This window comes from Scyliorhinus torazame, chromosome 1 (assembly GCF_047496885.1).
Source record: "Scyliorhinus torazame isolate Kashiwa2021f chromosome 1, sScyTor2.1, whole genome shotgun sequence".
Classification (NCBI taxonomy): domain Eukaryota; kingdom Metazoa; phylum Chordata; class Chondrichthyes; order Carcharhiniformes; family Scyliorhinidae; genus Scyliorhinus; species Scyliorhinus torazame.
In genome coordinates, this window is record NC_092707.1 from 292252177 (window position 1) to 292269501 (window position 17325).

The 17325-nt window shown below is 44.0% G+C and overlaps 1 protein-coding gene across 1 annotated transcript in view; it reads right to left on the reverse strand.

Annotated features, from left to right (window-relative positions):
• The window catches only part of rsph3 (radial spoke head 3), a 165538-nt gene that overhangs the window by 121920 nt on the left and 26293 nt on the right, over positions 1 to 17325 (reverse strand). Inside the window, exon 2 of the mRNA XM_072507548.1 lies at positions 10991 to 11075. Coding sequence (XP_072363649.1) covers positions 10991 to 11075 — 85 coding nt within the window. The remainder of the gene's footprint in view (positions 1 to 10990; positions 11076 to 17325) is intronic.

The window sequence follows — 17325 nt, forward strand, 5'->3', positions numbered from 1 at the left end:
GGGGTACAGGGCAAGGCCACGATACAAATGAGTTACAGTTTTGCGTGAGTCCAGGATCAATGGCATATTCCTTCAGAGAGTAGTAGCCTTTGTGTTGCAGAGTGATCTATCTTTTTAGCAATTAGGACTTTGATTATGGGAGTAGACAAGTAGAGATGAATTAGTTTTGAAGGCACAGGCATTGAAGTGTTTTCCGCCGGTTTTTGGGTGAGATCCAGACTTGGCTTCACCCAAACTTCGTTGTTTTTTTTGGACCTAGGGGAGTTTCTCCCCAGTCCAATTTTAGCAGTGGGGAGCTGAACTCGCCAGTGAGACTGGCTCCTCTGAGATTGAGGCACCATTTTGAAAATGTGCTTTGATCTCTAAGTGAACCTGAGGGTCCACCATCCACCAGCAATGCTCCCCTCCTCCCCACCAAGTGAGGACACCACACTTTGGGGTGCTGAGGGCACCCTCCACCTTTTCAGGCCCCCCCTCAGCCCACCCCTCCTCATGGGCATTGCCACTTCAGGCCCCTACCCTTGGCAGTGCCAACCTGACACCCAGTTCAGGCCTCGCTGGTGCGGCCGATGACTCGTCACTCACTGGGTGTCGGGTGAATGCGGTGTCAAGATGGCCGCATATATTTAAATGAGCCTAATGGATAATTTGAATATCATTACCGAGATCACGTCCAGCGGGGGTGTGCCAGATAGTGCCAGTTGCTGCGAGTCGGGTGACTCATGCAAGGTTTCTTACCTAGTGTGAAGCCCGATTTGGGCCTCTCCCGTAATTCACCCTTTGCAACGAAGTGATATTTTCGCAAAATGAGAGCTCATGGTGCAGTGGGTAACATATTAATAGGGATAGGGCACTGGTTAACAAACAAGATACAGAGCATAGGCATAAATAGGTCATTTTTGGGTTGGCACAATGTATGAAGTGGAGTGCGACAGTGATCAGTGCTGGGGCCTCAACTAATTACAATCTATGTTAATAACTTGGATAAAGGAATCAAATGCATAGTTGCTAAATTTGCTGATGACACAAAGATGGATAGGAGAGCAAGTTGAGAAGAGGACTGAAGTAGTCTGCAAAGGATTATAAAAAGGTAAAGTGGGTGGGCAGGAATTTGGCAGATGGCTTAGAATATGGGAAATTGTGAACTTGCCTAATTCGGTAGGAAGAATAGAAAAGTAGCATATCATCTAAATGGGGAGGGGGGGGGGGAATTGCAAAACTCGGAGATACAGAGTCCTGGCTTATGAATCTTCAAAAGTTAGTATGCAGGTAAGCAAATAATTAGGAAGGCAAAGTGGAATGTGGAATGTTGCCAATTATTGCAAGGGAATGAAATATAAAAGTAAGGATGTTTTTCTACAATTGTACAGGGCATTGGTGAGACCATATCTAGAGTAGTGTACAGTTTAGGTCTCCTTATTTAAGAAAGGTCATAGTTGCGTTCAAAGCAGTTCAGAGAATGTTCACTCACACGGGGATAGAGGGGTTGTCTTAGTAGGAAAGGTTTGACAGGATGGGCCTGCATCAACTGGAATTTAGAAAATTGAGATCTCTTATTAAAACAGGTGAGGCTGAGAGGGTGTGACCTCTTGTGGTAAAAACTACGGACACAGTTTAAAAATAAGGGACGCAATCTTCCGCATTGTGCTCGAGCACGTTGATCCTGGGTGTGATGAACGGTTACTGCCTTATCATCATGTAAGGTGATGTCCCCTTTAAGACCGGGCTTGTAACCCTGGGGACACCGCCTCTGGCCCCGCCCATCTGGGAGCCATACATAAGGGCTGCCTCATGGTCTGTAACAGTCAGCTCTCGTCTCTAGCTCTAGCATAGTTATTAGTCTAATAAAGCCTTCTTTACAGTTTAATCTCTAAGTGTCATTATTGAGGGTACCTCACCGGGGAGGCCTTCCGTAGGCTACCCAGCAGCCTTTCTGCCTCGCAGGATATCTCTACGTCCCGCGGAGTGTCGGAATCAGAGTCCCACTCAAAAGGGGCGAGACCAGGTTTTTAAACCTACTTAGATGAACTTATCCGGGATCTGCCGGCCTCCCGGGATCACCCAGTCTCTCCGGTGAGGATGTAGCCGAGCGCTGTTCAGTACTGGTCCACACAATCGTGGACCAGCTGGAAAAGCACACGGGATGTCTCCCAGGTCATCGGAGGCCCATGGGTGTCCAGCGATAGCGCAGGGTGGCCCCCTGGCCCTTCCCCTGGAACACGAGCACCATGGCACGGCCTCCCTAAATGCACTTCCTATGGGACTTTTAAAAAGACGTCCTGATCTCAAAGGCGCCCGAAGCGGCCTCCCCCCAGCCCAAATGCACTATGGGAGGGTCCCCAGAACCCCCCCCCCCAGCACCTCATCCCAATGCATATGCATGAACCCCCGTCCCAACGGTGCGCCAAAAAAGCCAGCTTGGCACCCTGGCAGTACCTATGCCAGCTGGCAGTACCACCTGGACACCTTGGCATTTCCAGACTGGTACTGCCAATGTGTCAGGCTAGTACTGCTAGGGTGCCCAGGTGGTACCAGCAGTGCCAGGACACTAACCTGCCCAAAGTGCATCAGCTGAGGGCCTCCAATCTGCTGGGAGATCCCAAGAGTGGGCAGGAATAGCAGAGGATGATTCTTTGAATGCAGAGGCTAGTGGGTTCAAAAATGAGGAGAAGGGCTGCTCCATTATGCCTCTGGGAGGGAGGGGAAGGGGCAAGAGTAGAGGTGCAGTAGATAGGCCAGACACGGTTGAACACCCTGTTATCCACAGTGGAGGGGAAGTGTCATTTTGGGAGATAACATCATTGGAACAAATGCAAGAGAGGTGGAGAAACTGGGAGAATAGGATGGAAACCTTTCAGGAAGCAAGGTGTGAGTGAGGGGCTGTACTTGGAACATACAGTGCAGGAGGCCATTCGCCCATTGAGTCTGCACCGTCCCACTTAAGCCCTCACTTCCACCCTATCCCCATAACCCAATAACCCCTCCTAACCTTTTTGGTCACTAAGAGCAATTTATCATGGCCAATCCATCTAACCTGCACGTCTTTGGACTGTGGGAGGAAACCGGAGCACCCAGAGGAGTGTAATGAATACTCCTATCTTGGAAAGGAAAAATCCACAAGCAGGATTGTCCTGGTAGACCCATCATGTCAGCCTGTTCCTGCCCCATGGAATTTCTTCCTATCTTGACTCCATTCTCTCTCCCCTTGCCTAGTTTCTTCTCATCAACATTCACAATTCCTCTGATGTCCTACGTCATATCAACAATTTCCAGTTTACTGGCCCCAACCACTGCTTCTTTGCCATGGAGATATAATCGCTCTTCACCTTTATCCCCTAGCAGGATGGTCTGCTGGCTCTCAACTGCGTCCTTCAGAACTTCAGAAGAGGCCAGAACCATTCCCATCCACCACCATTCTCCTACGCCCTTGTTCTATTACTCAATAAATTATTTTTTAAACTTGTCTCATGTCGTGCAAATAAAAGGTGTGGCTATGGGTACCTGCATGGGCCCCAGTTATCCCTGTCCTTTTGTGAGGTATGTGGAATTCTTTGTTCTAGTCTTAGTCATAATTTATTTTGGATATATTGATGACTGTATTGGCTTTATGCTCTCCTGTGGAGCTGTAAAAAATTAAAATTGATTTTGCTTCCAATTTACACTACTATCTCACCTGCACATGGTCCATCTCTGACACCTCTCTTTCCTTCCTTGACACCTCTTATCTCCATTTCTGGTGATAGATTAATTACAAGCCCACCCACTCCCACAGTTCCTTGACTACAGTTCTTCACATCCTGCTTCCTGTGATGACACCATCCCCTTCTCCCAGTTTCTACACCTCCATTGCATTTGTTTGAATGATGTTAACTACCAAAACAGCACTTCTGACATAACTTCCTTTTCCCTGTCGAGGGTTCCCCTACTGTGGTTGACAGGGTGCTCAACCATGTCTGACTCCTGTCCCCCACCTCTGCCCCTCCCTCCAAGAGCCATGACAGGGCCCACCATCTGACTTTACACCCCACCAGCATCCACATTCAAAGTATCATCCGCCACCATTTCCGCCAACTTCTGCATGATGCCAGTACCAAACACATCTTCCCATCATTCTCCTGTCAGCAGTGCGAACGGACGATTCCCTCCATGACATCCTTGTCCGCTCCTCCATCACCCCCAACTCCTTATCCTCCTTTGACCCTTGGCTGTCTAATAATCAGTCACCAAGTTTGCAAATGTAAACACAATTTTGTTTATTTATAACAAGAACTATAATGACATTTGCCGTAAATACAACTGGTTAATGGCAAGCCAGTACCCAATACCCACTTCAACTTGACCCCACCCTTAACATAGACACACAAGACAGAGTGGAAAGGGATGAAAATCATAAGTGGAGGGAAGAGTCTTTGTTTCAGATGATGATTTTGCACACTTTTCTTCACAGCAAGTTTGCAGACTAAAGTCTTTGGTTTACAGCCTGCAATAATCTTCTTTGCAGATTCATTCATTCATTCAGGTACTCTATAGTTCAAAAATGCATCACATGCAGCGTTCCCTGGAGAGGCACCTTATTTCTCAATACTCAGGGGTTTTCTGGGTAGAGAAGTCAGCCCTCAGTGGCCTTCTAGAGAGAGGTAGCTGGGTCTTTCTGGAAAGAGATAGCTGAATCTTTCTAGAGATAGTTAGCTGGACCTTCGCTGTGCTGCCAGAATCAAAACTAAAGCCAAACTCAAATCTTGAATTCTGAAAAACATTACAGTGGATTCAGATCCAATCACCACCTGTTACCGGCAGAGCATAACCTTTTGGTGGCAATCCATTGGCCACCAAACCAAATCCCTATGCATCTCTCTGCCACTGATGCCAGCCAGTCTGCAACTAGTTTAAACCAGCACAGCCGTCCAGATACTGCTTGAATTTAAGTTACAGGCCTCTTGTCTTAAAAAAGACATGTCTAATAATCATCCATGGATCACAAATGTAATGGCAAAAAATAAAAAAGGGGAAATATGGGAATAAATAGGAAGGATACTTGTATACCTCTGTCCCACCTAAAAGAACAAAACTTCAGGATACGGATGCTTCATTAAGACATAAATCACAAAAACATATCCATCCAATCTATCCCCATTAAACAAGCTCCCTTTCCGGTCTCTACTGTGATAACTAGTCAGCCCATAAATGCGTGCACAATTATATTATACTTTCTGGAAATAGGTACAACTTTAACATAGATCTGTTGTAATAATAAACTCCAATGTTCTGGGCTTTAAACCTCTCTATAAATTCAAGTGGATTATGATCGGTGTAAACTAAGCTTTGTTGATTGTCATGTTAGGCATATACTTAAAAGTGCTGACTGGATAATGGTGCAATACTTTCTTTGGCACAAACTTAGTTCATTTGAAAAGTACCCCCCTGGCCTCTATCCCTGCATCACCGTCTTCTAGTACGACTGCTGCTATCCCCAGGTCACTGCCAATTGGGACCATTTTAAATGATCTGGAAAAGTCCAGGGTGGCCAGCACCATTTCGTTTATTAAGATGGCCCTCAATTTTGTAAATGTCTCTTGGCAGTCTGTGGACTACCCCGTTTTCATCTGTTTCTGCAACATGTCCAACATGCATTGCATTTCAGTCTCTAGCTGAGCCTGTCTCTGTGGCTTTAGTCGAGATAGATGTGGCTTCATTGGGTCATTGGTTCATAGTTTCCTATGTCTACATCATGATTAGTTAATGGAGTGCCCCCTGGTCTTTCCCTATAACCCCACCTATTCTCTTTCAGTACCTTCCTTATATTGGTCTCTTTCTGTCTCTTGTGTCATGCAGTCAGTCTTTTCTTTAAAAAAAATATATATTTATTAAAGTTTTTTAACACAATTTTTGACCCTTACAAACAATAACCCCCCCCCCCCCCCCCCGTAACAAAAAAAAAACGAGAAATCGCGCAGAGCAAGATATATACATGGCAAAATGATATATTTACACAGCTTTGTACACTGGCCCTCACCCGTACGTGCCAGTTTCCCCAACCCTTCAGGTTATCTCTTGCTCATCCACCCTCCCAGGCAGTCCCCCCACCCCCACCCACCCCCCTTCCACATTAGCAAGATCCTTCGCCGGGCTACTAGGGACGCAAAGGCCAGAATGCCGGCCTGTTTCGCCTCCTGCACTCCCAGTTCGTCGACTACTCCAAATATTGCTAGCCCCCAGCTTGGCTTAACCCGGACTTTCACCACCTGAGATATTGCTCCCGCCACTCCTCTCCAGAACCCCTCCAGTGCCGGGCATGACCAAAACATATGGACATGGTTCGCCGGGCTCCCTGAGCACCTTCCACATCTGTCCTCTACCCCAAAGAACATACTCAACCTCGCCCCCGTCAAGTGCGCTCTGTGGACCACCTTAAACTGTATCAGGCTGAGCCTGGCACACGAGGAGGAGGAATTAACCCTACCTAGGGCATCAGCCCACCAGTCAGTCTTTTCTGATTGCCCAATGAATGTTTATCCAATTTGCAAGGATCTCCTTAATCAAACTACAAGTAGTATTGTCAATGCGGTGGAAAATATTTGGCTCATTTTAAATCAATAAACACTCTTCAGCCCCTGCCTTCTCTCTTTTCCTTCACATGGTTACTTTCAGTTACATGTACAGCTGAGGGTTCAATACTTTCAGAGTTGTTTGGCTGTAAATGCCCCATTCTTTGTTTTACAGCTTTTACCTCCTCATCAGAGTTTCGGTAATCACAACCCTTATCCCCATTTAGTACTACAAACCAAAATAATTTGTGATTTCCAGATTTCAACTTTTCTTCATTCATTTTAGAATCAAAGGATAACACGTTATTGGCTCCATTAACTTTCTGGATTTTGTTAACAGATGTGATGGCAGAATCACTACCTGGTTCTCCACCCACCTTCCTCTCAATTTTTAAAAGGAATTGATTACTGATTATTTCACCTCTTTTGCTATTTGCTTCTTTTACCTTAAAGTGGCTCTGAACCTTTAAAAGGATGTGGGTTAACTAGCCGTTCATTTGGTGTCACTTCAGTCCTTTACTGTCCTTGTCCTGATAAACGAATGCCATGCTATCAGGTACATCTTCCTTCAAAATAGGTATACTCTTGGAAATATACGCACCTTAAGTGAATGCCAATAGGTTTACTGTAAGAGGCAGTAACAAATTACTTTTAGAAAAGTCCAAGTCACTTTCTTCTTCCGATTTGCTGTCTTCTTCCTAGCTTTGAAAGAATTACTTGCCATTTGTTCAAGATCAGTTAGTGATCGATCTATTCTGAAACAGCTGCTTACCATTCCTTCATAATCAGAACCAAAAAAAAAATTTAGAGTACCCAATTCATTTTTTCCAATTAACGGGCAATTTAGTGTGGCCAATCCACCTACCCTGAAAATCATAGAATTTACAGATTATCATATAATTTACAGTGCAGAAGGAGGCCATTCGGCCCATCAAGTCTGCACCGGCACTTGGAAAGAGCACCCTACCCAAGGTCAACACCTCCACCCTATCCCCAGAACCCAGTAACCCCACCCAACACGAAGGGCAATTTTGGACACTAAGGGCAATTTATCATGGACAATCCACCTAACCTGCACAACTTTGGACTGTGGGAGGAAACCGGAGCACCCGGAGGAAACCCACGCACACACGGGGAGGATGTGCAGACTCCACACAGACAGTGACCCAAGCCGGAATCGAACCTGGGACCCTGGAGCCGTGAAGCAATTGTGCTATCCACAATGCTACCGTGCTGCCCACAAGTAAGTCCCCAAAAGTAAGTCTGCTTCGTCCACTGGGAATTCCTTAGCCACTCTGACCACTACTGGACCCTACAGTAAATTACACTCCAATTGTACTTTATACAATGGAACTGAGATACAATTTCCACCTATTCCATTCACTAATACAGCTTTCGTTGAGCGCTCTGGAGGATTACCAAATCATTCTCCAGTAAGAGAGATTGAGTAGCCCCCGTGTCCTTTAAGATAGTTATGGGTTTGGCTACATGAGTTGAGAAAAAGGGGGCGATCTCCCCCTTAGACAAAAAACTGGCATATCTCTCATTTACTTCACCCTCACACCTGCTCCCACAACAGTGTTTACCTCAGGTCTGCAAAGTCCAGTTAAAGCTACAGTCTGCCCTGTAGTGTTCTGCACTTTTGCTCTTTTCAGAATCCTCCTTATGAACTTCGAGTCTCATGTGCTTTCCTTGCAACTTCCAACATATTGAACGAACATGTCCTACCTTGTTATAATGGTAACACCTATGCTTTCAAGTCTCAACTCCACCTTTCCTGGTGTGAGGAGGAGATTTCAGAGCATTCCCAGCTATCCATTTTTTCCCTTGGCTACTTGCCTTCCTTTCACTCCCCCATTTCCTATCCATTTCAAAATGATGACGGTGATGGAACTCATAATAGTTAGCAATAATTGCTGCTTGTCTTCACACTCTGGTCTTCAACATGAGTTCTTATGATAGATGCTAGGGAATTTAATTCCTCTAAGGGAATTACCTCTCTCAGAGCCTCATAGGTAGTTCCAACTCCCAATGCTCGTACTCACCTATCAAAATTGTTCTGCTTAACCTTTGAAATTCTGCATTAGTCTGTCCGGCTGTGTCTTTATATTCCAAAACTTTTGCCTATATGTTTCGTATGCATTCAGAATAGCCTTTTTTACCATGTCATAACTCTTAGACTCACTCTGACAGGGAAGCATAAACTTCCTTTGCCTGCCCCATCAATTTACTCTGCATGGGTAATGTCCACTTTTCTCTTGGCCACGCTATTTAGGTTGCTACTTTCTCAGAAGCCCTAAAAAAGTCTTTACCACCTTCTCTTCAAATTTTGGGAGGGCCTAAATAAAGTTAAACATATCGCCACTGGATTCCGTACGAAGATTAGGCTCCCCTCTAATTACTGGCAACATCCTACTCATTTCCAGTGCCTATCTGGAAGACTCTCACTTTTACTTTTTCCTCGCTCTCTTTTGCTTGTTTTGCTCTAACTCCAACTTTATTTCCATCTCCATTTCTTTTTCTTGTTTTTGATTCAGCTCCATTTCTCTTTGCTGCACCTCCATTTCTATTCTTTTTAACTCCCTTTCATGCTCGAACTTCAACCAAACTCTCTCCAGTTCAATGTCCACACAAGAAAATGCACTTAATGCTACAATACTTTGTGGGCTCACCGGTGTTCTTAGCATCTCTTTCAGATTTAAATGTTGAGCAATTGCTTCAATTATCTCCGTCTTTCTAATTCTAGCTGGTAACTCTATTTCTAATTCTACTCTAATTTACCAATCCGCCTAACTTGCCTTTTCATAGTTCTTTAAAATAAACCAGAGATAAGTCTTCCACCTGAAGAAAATGCCTAGCAGCTTTTAGAGCCATCCTGTTATATCACTACAAACCTGGTGTCTCTTTTTAATTGATACTGTAACCCAAACTTCGCCATCCACCATTCCAAATATCCTGGACAAGCCCCCAAGTTGGGTTACAACACCCTGGCTAATGCACAGTCAATTCTAGCCCCATGTGCCCCAAGAGTCACAAAACAAGTGAATTATAAAACTACCCAAAGTCTTTGTCCTATGGCTGTCCAATAATCAGGCACCAGGTTTGTAAATGTTAACACAATTACTGTTTATTTATAACAAGAACTATAATGCAATATGCAGTAAATACAACTGGTTAACGACAGGTTAATACCTATTACCCATTTTAATTTGCCCCCAACCTCACAAGGCAGAAAAACACAGAGGGGTTGAAAGGAGTGACAATCATAAGTGGAGGGAAGAAAGAGACTTTGTTGCAGATGATGATTGTGGCGTATTTTTCTTCGCAGCAAGCTTGCAGATTAAAAATATTCTGTTTACAGTCTGTAATGATCTTCTTCGTAGATTCATTCATTCATGTACACTGTTGTTCAAAAATACATTATTCACAGCTTTCCCACTTTATTTCTTACCAAATTGTTCTTTCATTTTGTGGTTTGCCTTCAGGCCTCTGTAATTCCAGGAAAACAGGACCCAGAGGCTTTTTGGAGAGAGTGTCAGCTGGATCTTTCTGGAGAGAGCTAGCTGGACCTTCACTGTGCTGCCAGAATCAAAACTGAAACCAAACTCAAACTTTGAACTCTGAAAAGCATTACAGATTCATCACCACCTGTTCCAGGGCAGAGCACAACCTTGGGGGCCAATCCATTGACCTCTAGCCAATCAATTAAACCAAGTCCCATTGCATCTCTCAGTCACTAATGCTGGCCAGTCTACAACTCTAGTTTAAATCAGCACAGTCTTCTGCATTATTCCTGCTTGAATTATGGCTTCTTGCCATTTAAAGACATGTCCAAAAATCATCCATGGATCAAAATTTAATGGCAAAAGATAAGAGAAAGGGGAAATAAGGGAATAAACAGAAAGGACACTGACACTGACAGTATTCCCGTTATCCCTTAAAGGCTTGAACAAAATCATACACAGATCAGAGCATTCCTATCAACGATCACGTGGGGCAGTTGGATCTGGGTTTTAAGCCTCACATAGCAAAGACTTACAGGCCTGTTGGATTTGAGGACAGCCTTAAGCACTATCTATGGGGGGCCGGTTTAGCTCAGTTGGCTGGACAGCTGGTTTACGATGAGAGCAAGACCAACAGCGCGGGTTCAATTCCCATACCGGCTGAGGTTACTCATGAAGGCCTACCTTCTCAACCTTGCCCTTCGCCTGAGGTGTGGTGATCCTCAAGTTAAATCACCACCAGTCCACTCTCCACTCAAATGGGAAAGCAGCCGTTGGTCATTTGGGACTATGGTGACTTTACTTACTATGGACCATGGAGAAGATTATATCTGGAATTGCCTACATTTTACTGTGAGAAGAATTTGGTTCCTGCTTAGATTCAACAGACTGCCATGACCTTGAGTAACTTAGTCAAGCTAGAGTCATACTTTATACACCTACCACCGGGAGGGTATTCTGTGCATACGTATTTCCTCGTACGACTCTTCTGTCGTACATAATGTTTCCATAATATCCTGCTGGGCATCTGAAATACAAAAGAATGAGTTGTTACCGTGACAGTGTAATCCGATTTACTAGTTTCGCCTGTGCCATTACTTGCATCCAGAATTCATGAAGAAGGCCCAATACTAGTGCTGCTAGGTTGGGACACTAAAGCGCTATTTATACTGCCTTTGTATTCCAATATTCTGCTAAAGGTCCAAAAGTCACTAGCTTTTATTTTCAGTTGACACTAAGCTTGGGTCTTAAAAGTCTGATGATTGAGGAAGTTTCAGTCTTAAACGTCAGGGGGAAAAAATGATTTGAGGGAGAGAGCCTGGATTTCAATAAAATGCAAATGACAAAAGAAGGACTTGCAGCCTATTCTACACTTAAGCCCTCCTTATGCCCTTCTGCAGCTAGATGACCTAGTCCACAGCAAGACCTTTCCTCTCTGCCATCCTGCTTGTTCTCTTGGTTCCGTTCCAATCTTCGCTCCTTCAAGTCCAAGGACTGCATATGGCGTATAACTAATTTAGCCAAGGCTGGACTCAAGTCTTCAACTCTCCCAAAACTGTTCACTACTCGCGTATTATCCTGGAAAACAAAAACAGGCCTATTTCTTTCCCCCTACACTACCAACTGCCTTCTGAAAACCCTCTTAGCGCTGATTCTGAGAGGTTTTTTTTCTTTTTCTTTTCATAAATTTAGAGTACCCAATTCATTTTTTCAAATTAAGAGGCAATTTAGCGTGGCCAGTCCACCTAGCTTGCACATGTTTGGGTTGTGGGGGTGAAACCCACGCAAACACGGGGAGAATGTGCAAACTCCACACGGACAGTGACCCAGAGCCGGGATTGAACCTGGGATCTTGGCGCCGCGAGGCAGCAGGGCTAACCCACTGTGCCACCGTGCTGCCCTGACTGAGAGTTAAGAACTCTCTAGGATTATCTCGGAATCTCCAGAAATTAAACATTAATTTCTCACACTGCTGCAGGCAACCCAGGAGAAAATCATTGGGGCATTGAAAAAGTTATTTTACCATTTTCATTCAAGACTTGTGCTTATTAATAACAATATTACAGATGGGAAAGTGTCATCTTGATTGTCAAGAATCATAAAATTCTTATGCCACCACGAAGAACATGTCAGATGACCAATGAGAGGTGTGGGGGAGCAGATTTGTTGAAGGCGAGAGGTAATGTGATAATACCTTCAGGAATACATCCAGCCAGATTTGACAACCCAACTCTACTTTCATCTCCAAAGAATGGTGAGAAGCTCATCAATTTTCTTTTAAATCATGAAGATTGAGACCATCTATTTCGTTCCCTTCTATGGTTCCTCCCATCTTACTGTGCTCGCAGAGTTAAAATAAATGGAGTACACCAGAAACAGAGTGCAAAGTTGGAAATTTGAGTAGATGGAACACCCTGGTAAGTAGCGGGTGAGTAGGCTTCAAACTGAAATATAGTTTGACATTTAAAATGTAACATGGCACTTTAAAAACTGTAAAAACAGCAAGTTGACAACAGTTAACTGACAGCGGGAATCAATTTCTGTTACGAGTTGCTGATCTGGCAAGGTGGGATGGTCTCCCTCGGTCACTGGCGGGTTGGGTACAGGCGGTTAAAATGAACATTTTGCCACGATTTCTGTTTATTTTTCAATGCCTGCCGATTTTCCTGCCAAAGGCTTTTTTCAGAGAGATTGAGGGAAGGATTATGTCTTTCATATGGGGAGGGAAGGTGGCCAGAGTTAGAAAGGTACTGCTACAGAGGGGAAGGCAGGCAGGGGGTTTGGGTCTTCCAAACCTGGTGTATTACTACTGGGCGGCGAATGTGGAAAGGTGCAGAGCTGGGTAAGAGGGGTTGATTCCCAGTGGGTCAGAATGGAGGAGAGTTTGTGCAGGGGGTCGGGATTGAAAGCACTAGCAACAGCGCCGCTCCAGATAGCCCTGGGGGAAGTACTCAGGGAGTCCGGTAATAATAGCTTCATTGAGAATTTGGAGGCAGTTTCGCCAACACTTCGGTTTGGGGGCAGGGTCAAGGAAATGCCGATTCAGGGGAACCACAGATTTGAGGCAGGGAGGTGGGATGGAAATTTTCGGAAATGGGAGGAGAAGTAGATTAAGACACTGAAAGATTTGTTTCTTAGGGGTCTGTTTGCAGGATTGAAGGAGCTGGAAGCGAAGTATGGGCTGGAGCAGGGGGAATTGTTTAGACACATGCAGGTTCGAGATTTTGCCAGAAAGGAGATACAGAACTTCCCGTAGGAGCCGGCCTCCACATTGCTGGAGGAGGTGCTGACGACAGGGGTACTGGAAAAGGGGGTAGTGTCAGCGGTTTATGGAGCTATTTTGGAAGAGGAGAAGGCACCACTGGAGGGGATCAAAGAAAAGTGGGAGGAAGAGTTGGGAGGGGATATGGAGGAGGGGTTCTGGTGTGAGGTGCTCCGGAGAGTGAATGCCTCCACCTCGTGCGCAAGGTTGGGGCTGATACAGTTGAAGGTGTTATACAGAGCACACCTCACAAGGATGAGCCGATTCTTTGAAGGAGTAGAAGATGTGTGTACACGTTGCGGGGGAGGCCCCGCTAATCACGGTCATATGTTTTGGTCCTGTCCAAAGCTAGAGGATTACTGGAAGGAGGTTTTTAGGGTAATTTATAAAGTGGTGCACGTGCAACTGGACCCGGGCCCCCAGGAAGCCATATTCGGGGTGTCGGACCAGCCAGGGTTGGAAACGGGTGAGGAGACAGATGTTGTAGCCTTCGCCTCGTTGATCGCCCGAAGGCGAATCCTGATGGGATGGAGGGCAGCCTCTCCACCCCGTGCCCTGGCGTGGCGGGGGGACCTGTTGGAATTCTTGACTCTTGAGAAGGTTACGTTTGAACTGAGCGGGAAGGACAGAGGGGTTCTACAATTCATGAGCATTATTCATTATGCACTTTCAAGAACTGGATAACATCGAACATTAGTTGGGGGGGGGGAGCGATGGGTGTTAATGGTGGCCATGGGTGATTCCTGATTCCTTTTTGTCAGTTGTTTATGTGAACATGTGGGCGAATGTTTTGGGTTTGGTGGGAGGATGGGATCGTGGTTATTGATATGGGGATTGACATATTTGTTACTGATTATTGTTTATTGCTGTTGGATGTAAATTTGGGAGAAAATGCAAAAAAGGAGAATAAAGAAATGTTTTTTTTAAAAATTCTGTTGAGTCATAATGGCACAAAAGACGGCCATTCAGCCCATTGAGTCCATGCTAGCTCTCTGAAGAACCATCAAGACAGTCCCATTCTCATACTCTATCAACTTAGACTTAGTAAGAAGTCTTACAACACCAGGTTAAAGTCCAACAGGTTTGTTTCAAACACTAGCTTTCGGAGCACTGCCCCTTCCTCAGGTGAATGAAGAGGTAGATTCCAGAAACATATATATATAGACAAATTCAAAGATGCAAGACAATGCTTAGAATGCGAGCATTTGCAGTTAACTAAGTGTTTACAGATCCAGAGATAGGGGTAACCCCAGGTTAAAGAGGTGTGAACAGAGGTAAAAAAGCCAACATAAGTGTACTTTACCTGAATGCTCGTAGTATTCGGAATAAGGTAAATGAGTTGATGGCGCAAATCATCGTGAATGACTATGTATTAGTGGCCATTACTGAAACATGGTTAAAGGATGGTCACGACTGGAAGTTAAATATCCGAGGGTATCAAACTATTCGGAAGGACAGAGTGGATGGTAAGTGAGGTGGTGTAGCTCTGTTATTTAAGGATGACATCCGGGCAACAGTAAGGGATGACATCGGTGCTATGGAGGATAAGGTTAAATCCATTTGGGTGGAAATAAGGAATAGTAAGGCGACAAGGTCATTGATAGGAGTAGTCTATAGGCCACCAAATAGTAACATTATGGTGTGGCAGGCGGTTAACAAAGAAATAACTGATGCATGTAGAAATGGTACAGCAGTTATCATGGGGGATTTTAATCTACATGTTGATTGGTTTAACCAGGTCGGTCAAGGCAGCCTTGAGGAGGAGTTTATAGAATGTATCCGCGGTAGTTTCCGAGAACAGTATGTAATGGAACCTACGAGGGAACAAGCGGTCCTAGATCTGGTCCTGTGTAATGAGACAGGATTGATTCAGGATCTCATAGTTAGGGATCCTCTCAGAAGGAGCGATCATAATACAGATGGAGGGTGAGAAGGTAAAATCAAGCACTAGTGTTTTGTGCTTAAACAAAGGAGATTACAATGGGATGAGAGAAGAACTAGCTAAGGTAGACTGGGAACAAAGACTTTATGGTGAAACAGTTGAGGAACAGTGGAGAACCTTCCAAGTGATTTTTCACAGTGCTCAGCAAAGGTTTATACCAACAAAAAGGAAGGACGGTAAAAAGAGGGAAAATCGACCGTGGATATCTAAGGAAATGACGAATGTGATATAAAATAGTTACTTTAGAGTTACTAGTTAATGTAATGTAGAAATAAGCCACTTTGATTTTTGCAGTTAGGGACAAAGGAATTTGAGACCGCATGGAAAAAGCAGGAAGAGGTGTGTCTATGAGGGTGATGCTTCATTGATAGGGGCCAGAGAAAGGGATTGGAAGTGAGCCAATCAGAATAGATCGAACAGGTCAGGAGGGACCTAGGCTGACCTATGTCCGTCGAGTATGTGAAACTTGATACCATTTGAACTGATTTTGCAGAGATCCCTTTGTCTGGTAGTTCAGTCGTTTTCTGGAGTGTAAGAGGCAGGACGTCCTGTTACATTCTGTAAGATGATTAAGCTTGCAAGCTAAATAAATAACTTCTGTTTACGTGCGAATCCGTCTCAACTTTTATTGAGGCCAGACTGACAGAGAAAGAAAATAGGAGATCAACATTTGGTGCCGAAAACCGGGATTTCTCTGGGCGATCCTGTTCCAACTGCGAAATCAGAATTAGACTGATTATGAACAGGAGGACGGGAACAAAGGGCCCTCAATGTAGAAATGGAAAACGACCAGCATTGATTGTTCCCCTCTTCTTATCGTCTGATTAGTCTGGTCACTCGCGGTTGGCACAGAAAGACCGCCTCGACGAAATCACAGGTCAGTCTGGGGATTAGCACTTTAATTGATGGGATTTCATATTGTTGTTTCGGCTTGGGTTAGGGTTTTGGGCTGATGTGACTTTAAATAATAAAGGTTCAGTCTATTATTGGGGTTCAGAGGCTGATGTGACTTTAAATAATAAAGGTTCAGTCTATTATCGGGGTTCAGAGGCTGATGTGACTTTAAATAATAAAGGTTCAGTCTATTATCGGGGTTCAGAGGCTGATGTGACTTAAATAAATGGGGGTTCAGTCCAGTATAACTGTTTTTAAATCTGAAGATGGTTCAACTCTATGTGTGAGTGTTTTAAATATATAGTTGATTAAGCTAAAATTGTCTCCTTGGACTGTAAAGTTCCGAGGTCTAGTTGAGATTGTGAGGTTGAAGCAGAAGTCTCTCAAAGGGTTAACAGCAGCAGGCGGAGTTGAAAACAGACAGTGCTTCTCACTCAGGCCTTGAGATAACAGTCTGCAGTGTAATCGGATACCTTTCCTTTGAGTCAGTGAACACCAGCAAAGTTACGTTTTGAATTAATTAAAGGAAACCAGTGGGTTTCTCCATCTCTTTGATAAAAGTTATTATTTTCGAAAGCAATTGATTGAAATTGCCAGAATCTTAAGTTTTACTTACTTGAAATAAGGTTTATCTCATTTTATCTGGAGATTAATAGAAACTTAAAGAAGATCATGGACACCATTTTAAAAAGTGTAAATCTGGAAATTATAGTTGATTTTGCTAATACTTATGTGTATGTAAAAGAAAAAAAACTTGTTAAAAGAAAAATTGTTAAGATAAAGAAATAATTAAGTTGTAAATGTTATACAAGTTTGTGTTAAGCAAATTGTAAATTTAGTTCTGAGTTGAGATCAGAGCTAAGCTTGCAAGTTGCAGTAATTCAATTTGAATTTTCAAACATTTTTAAGTTTTAAAAAAAAAAAGAGAGCAAATAGAGAAAAGAAGGACACAGATCTTGAATGCGTTGAATAGCACATTTCAAAGGCCCATAAATCTTTCTGTTATCTTAGACCTAAAACCTAGGAAGATTGATTAGCCATAGGAATGTCTGGGGCGTTTTAATGAAATCTACCGGGGGCAGTCAGGCGATTTGCTGTATCAAAATGGTCAGAATTCCCCTCAATACTGTGCTATGTTAATGCATTGCCTACCACCTTCTGTGGTTACTGCTGTGAAAT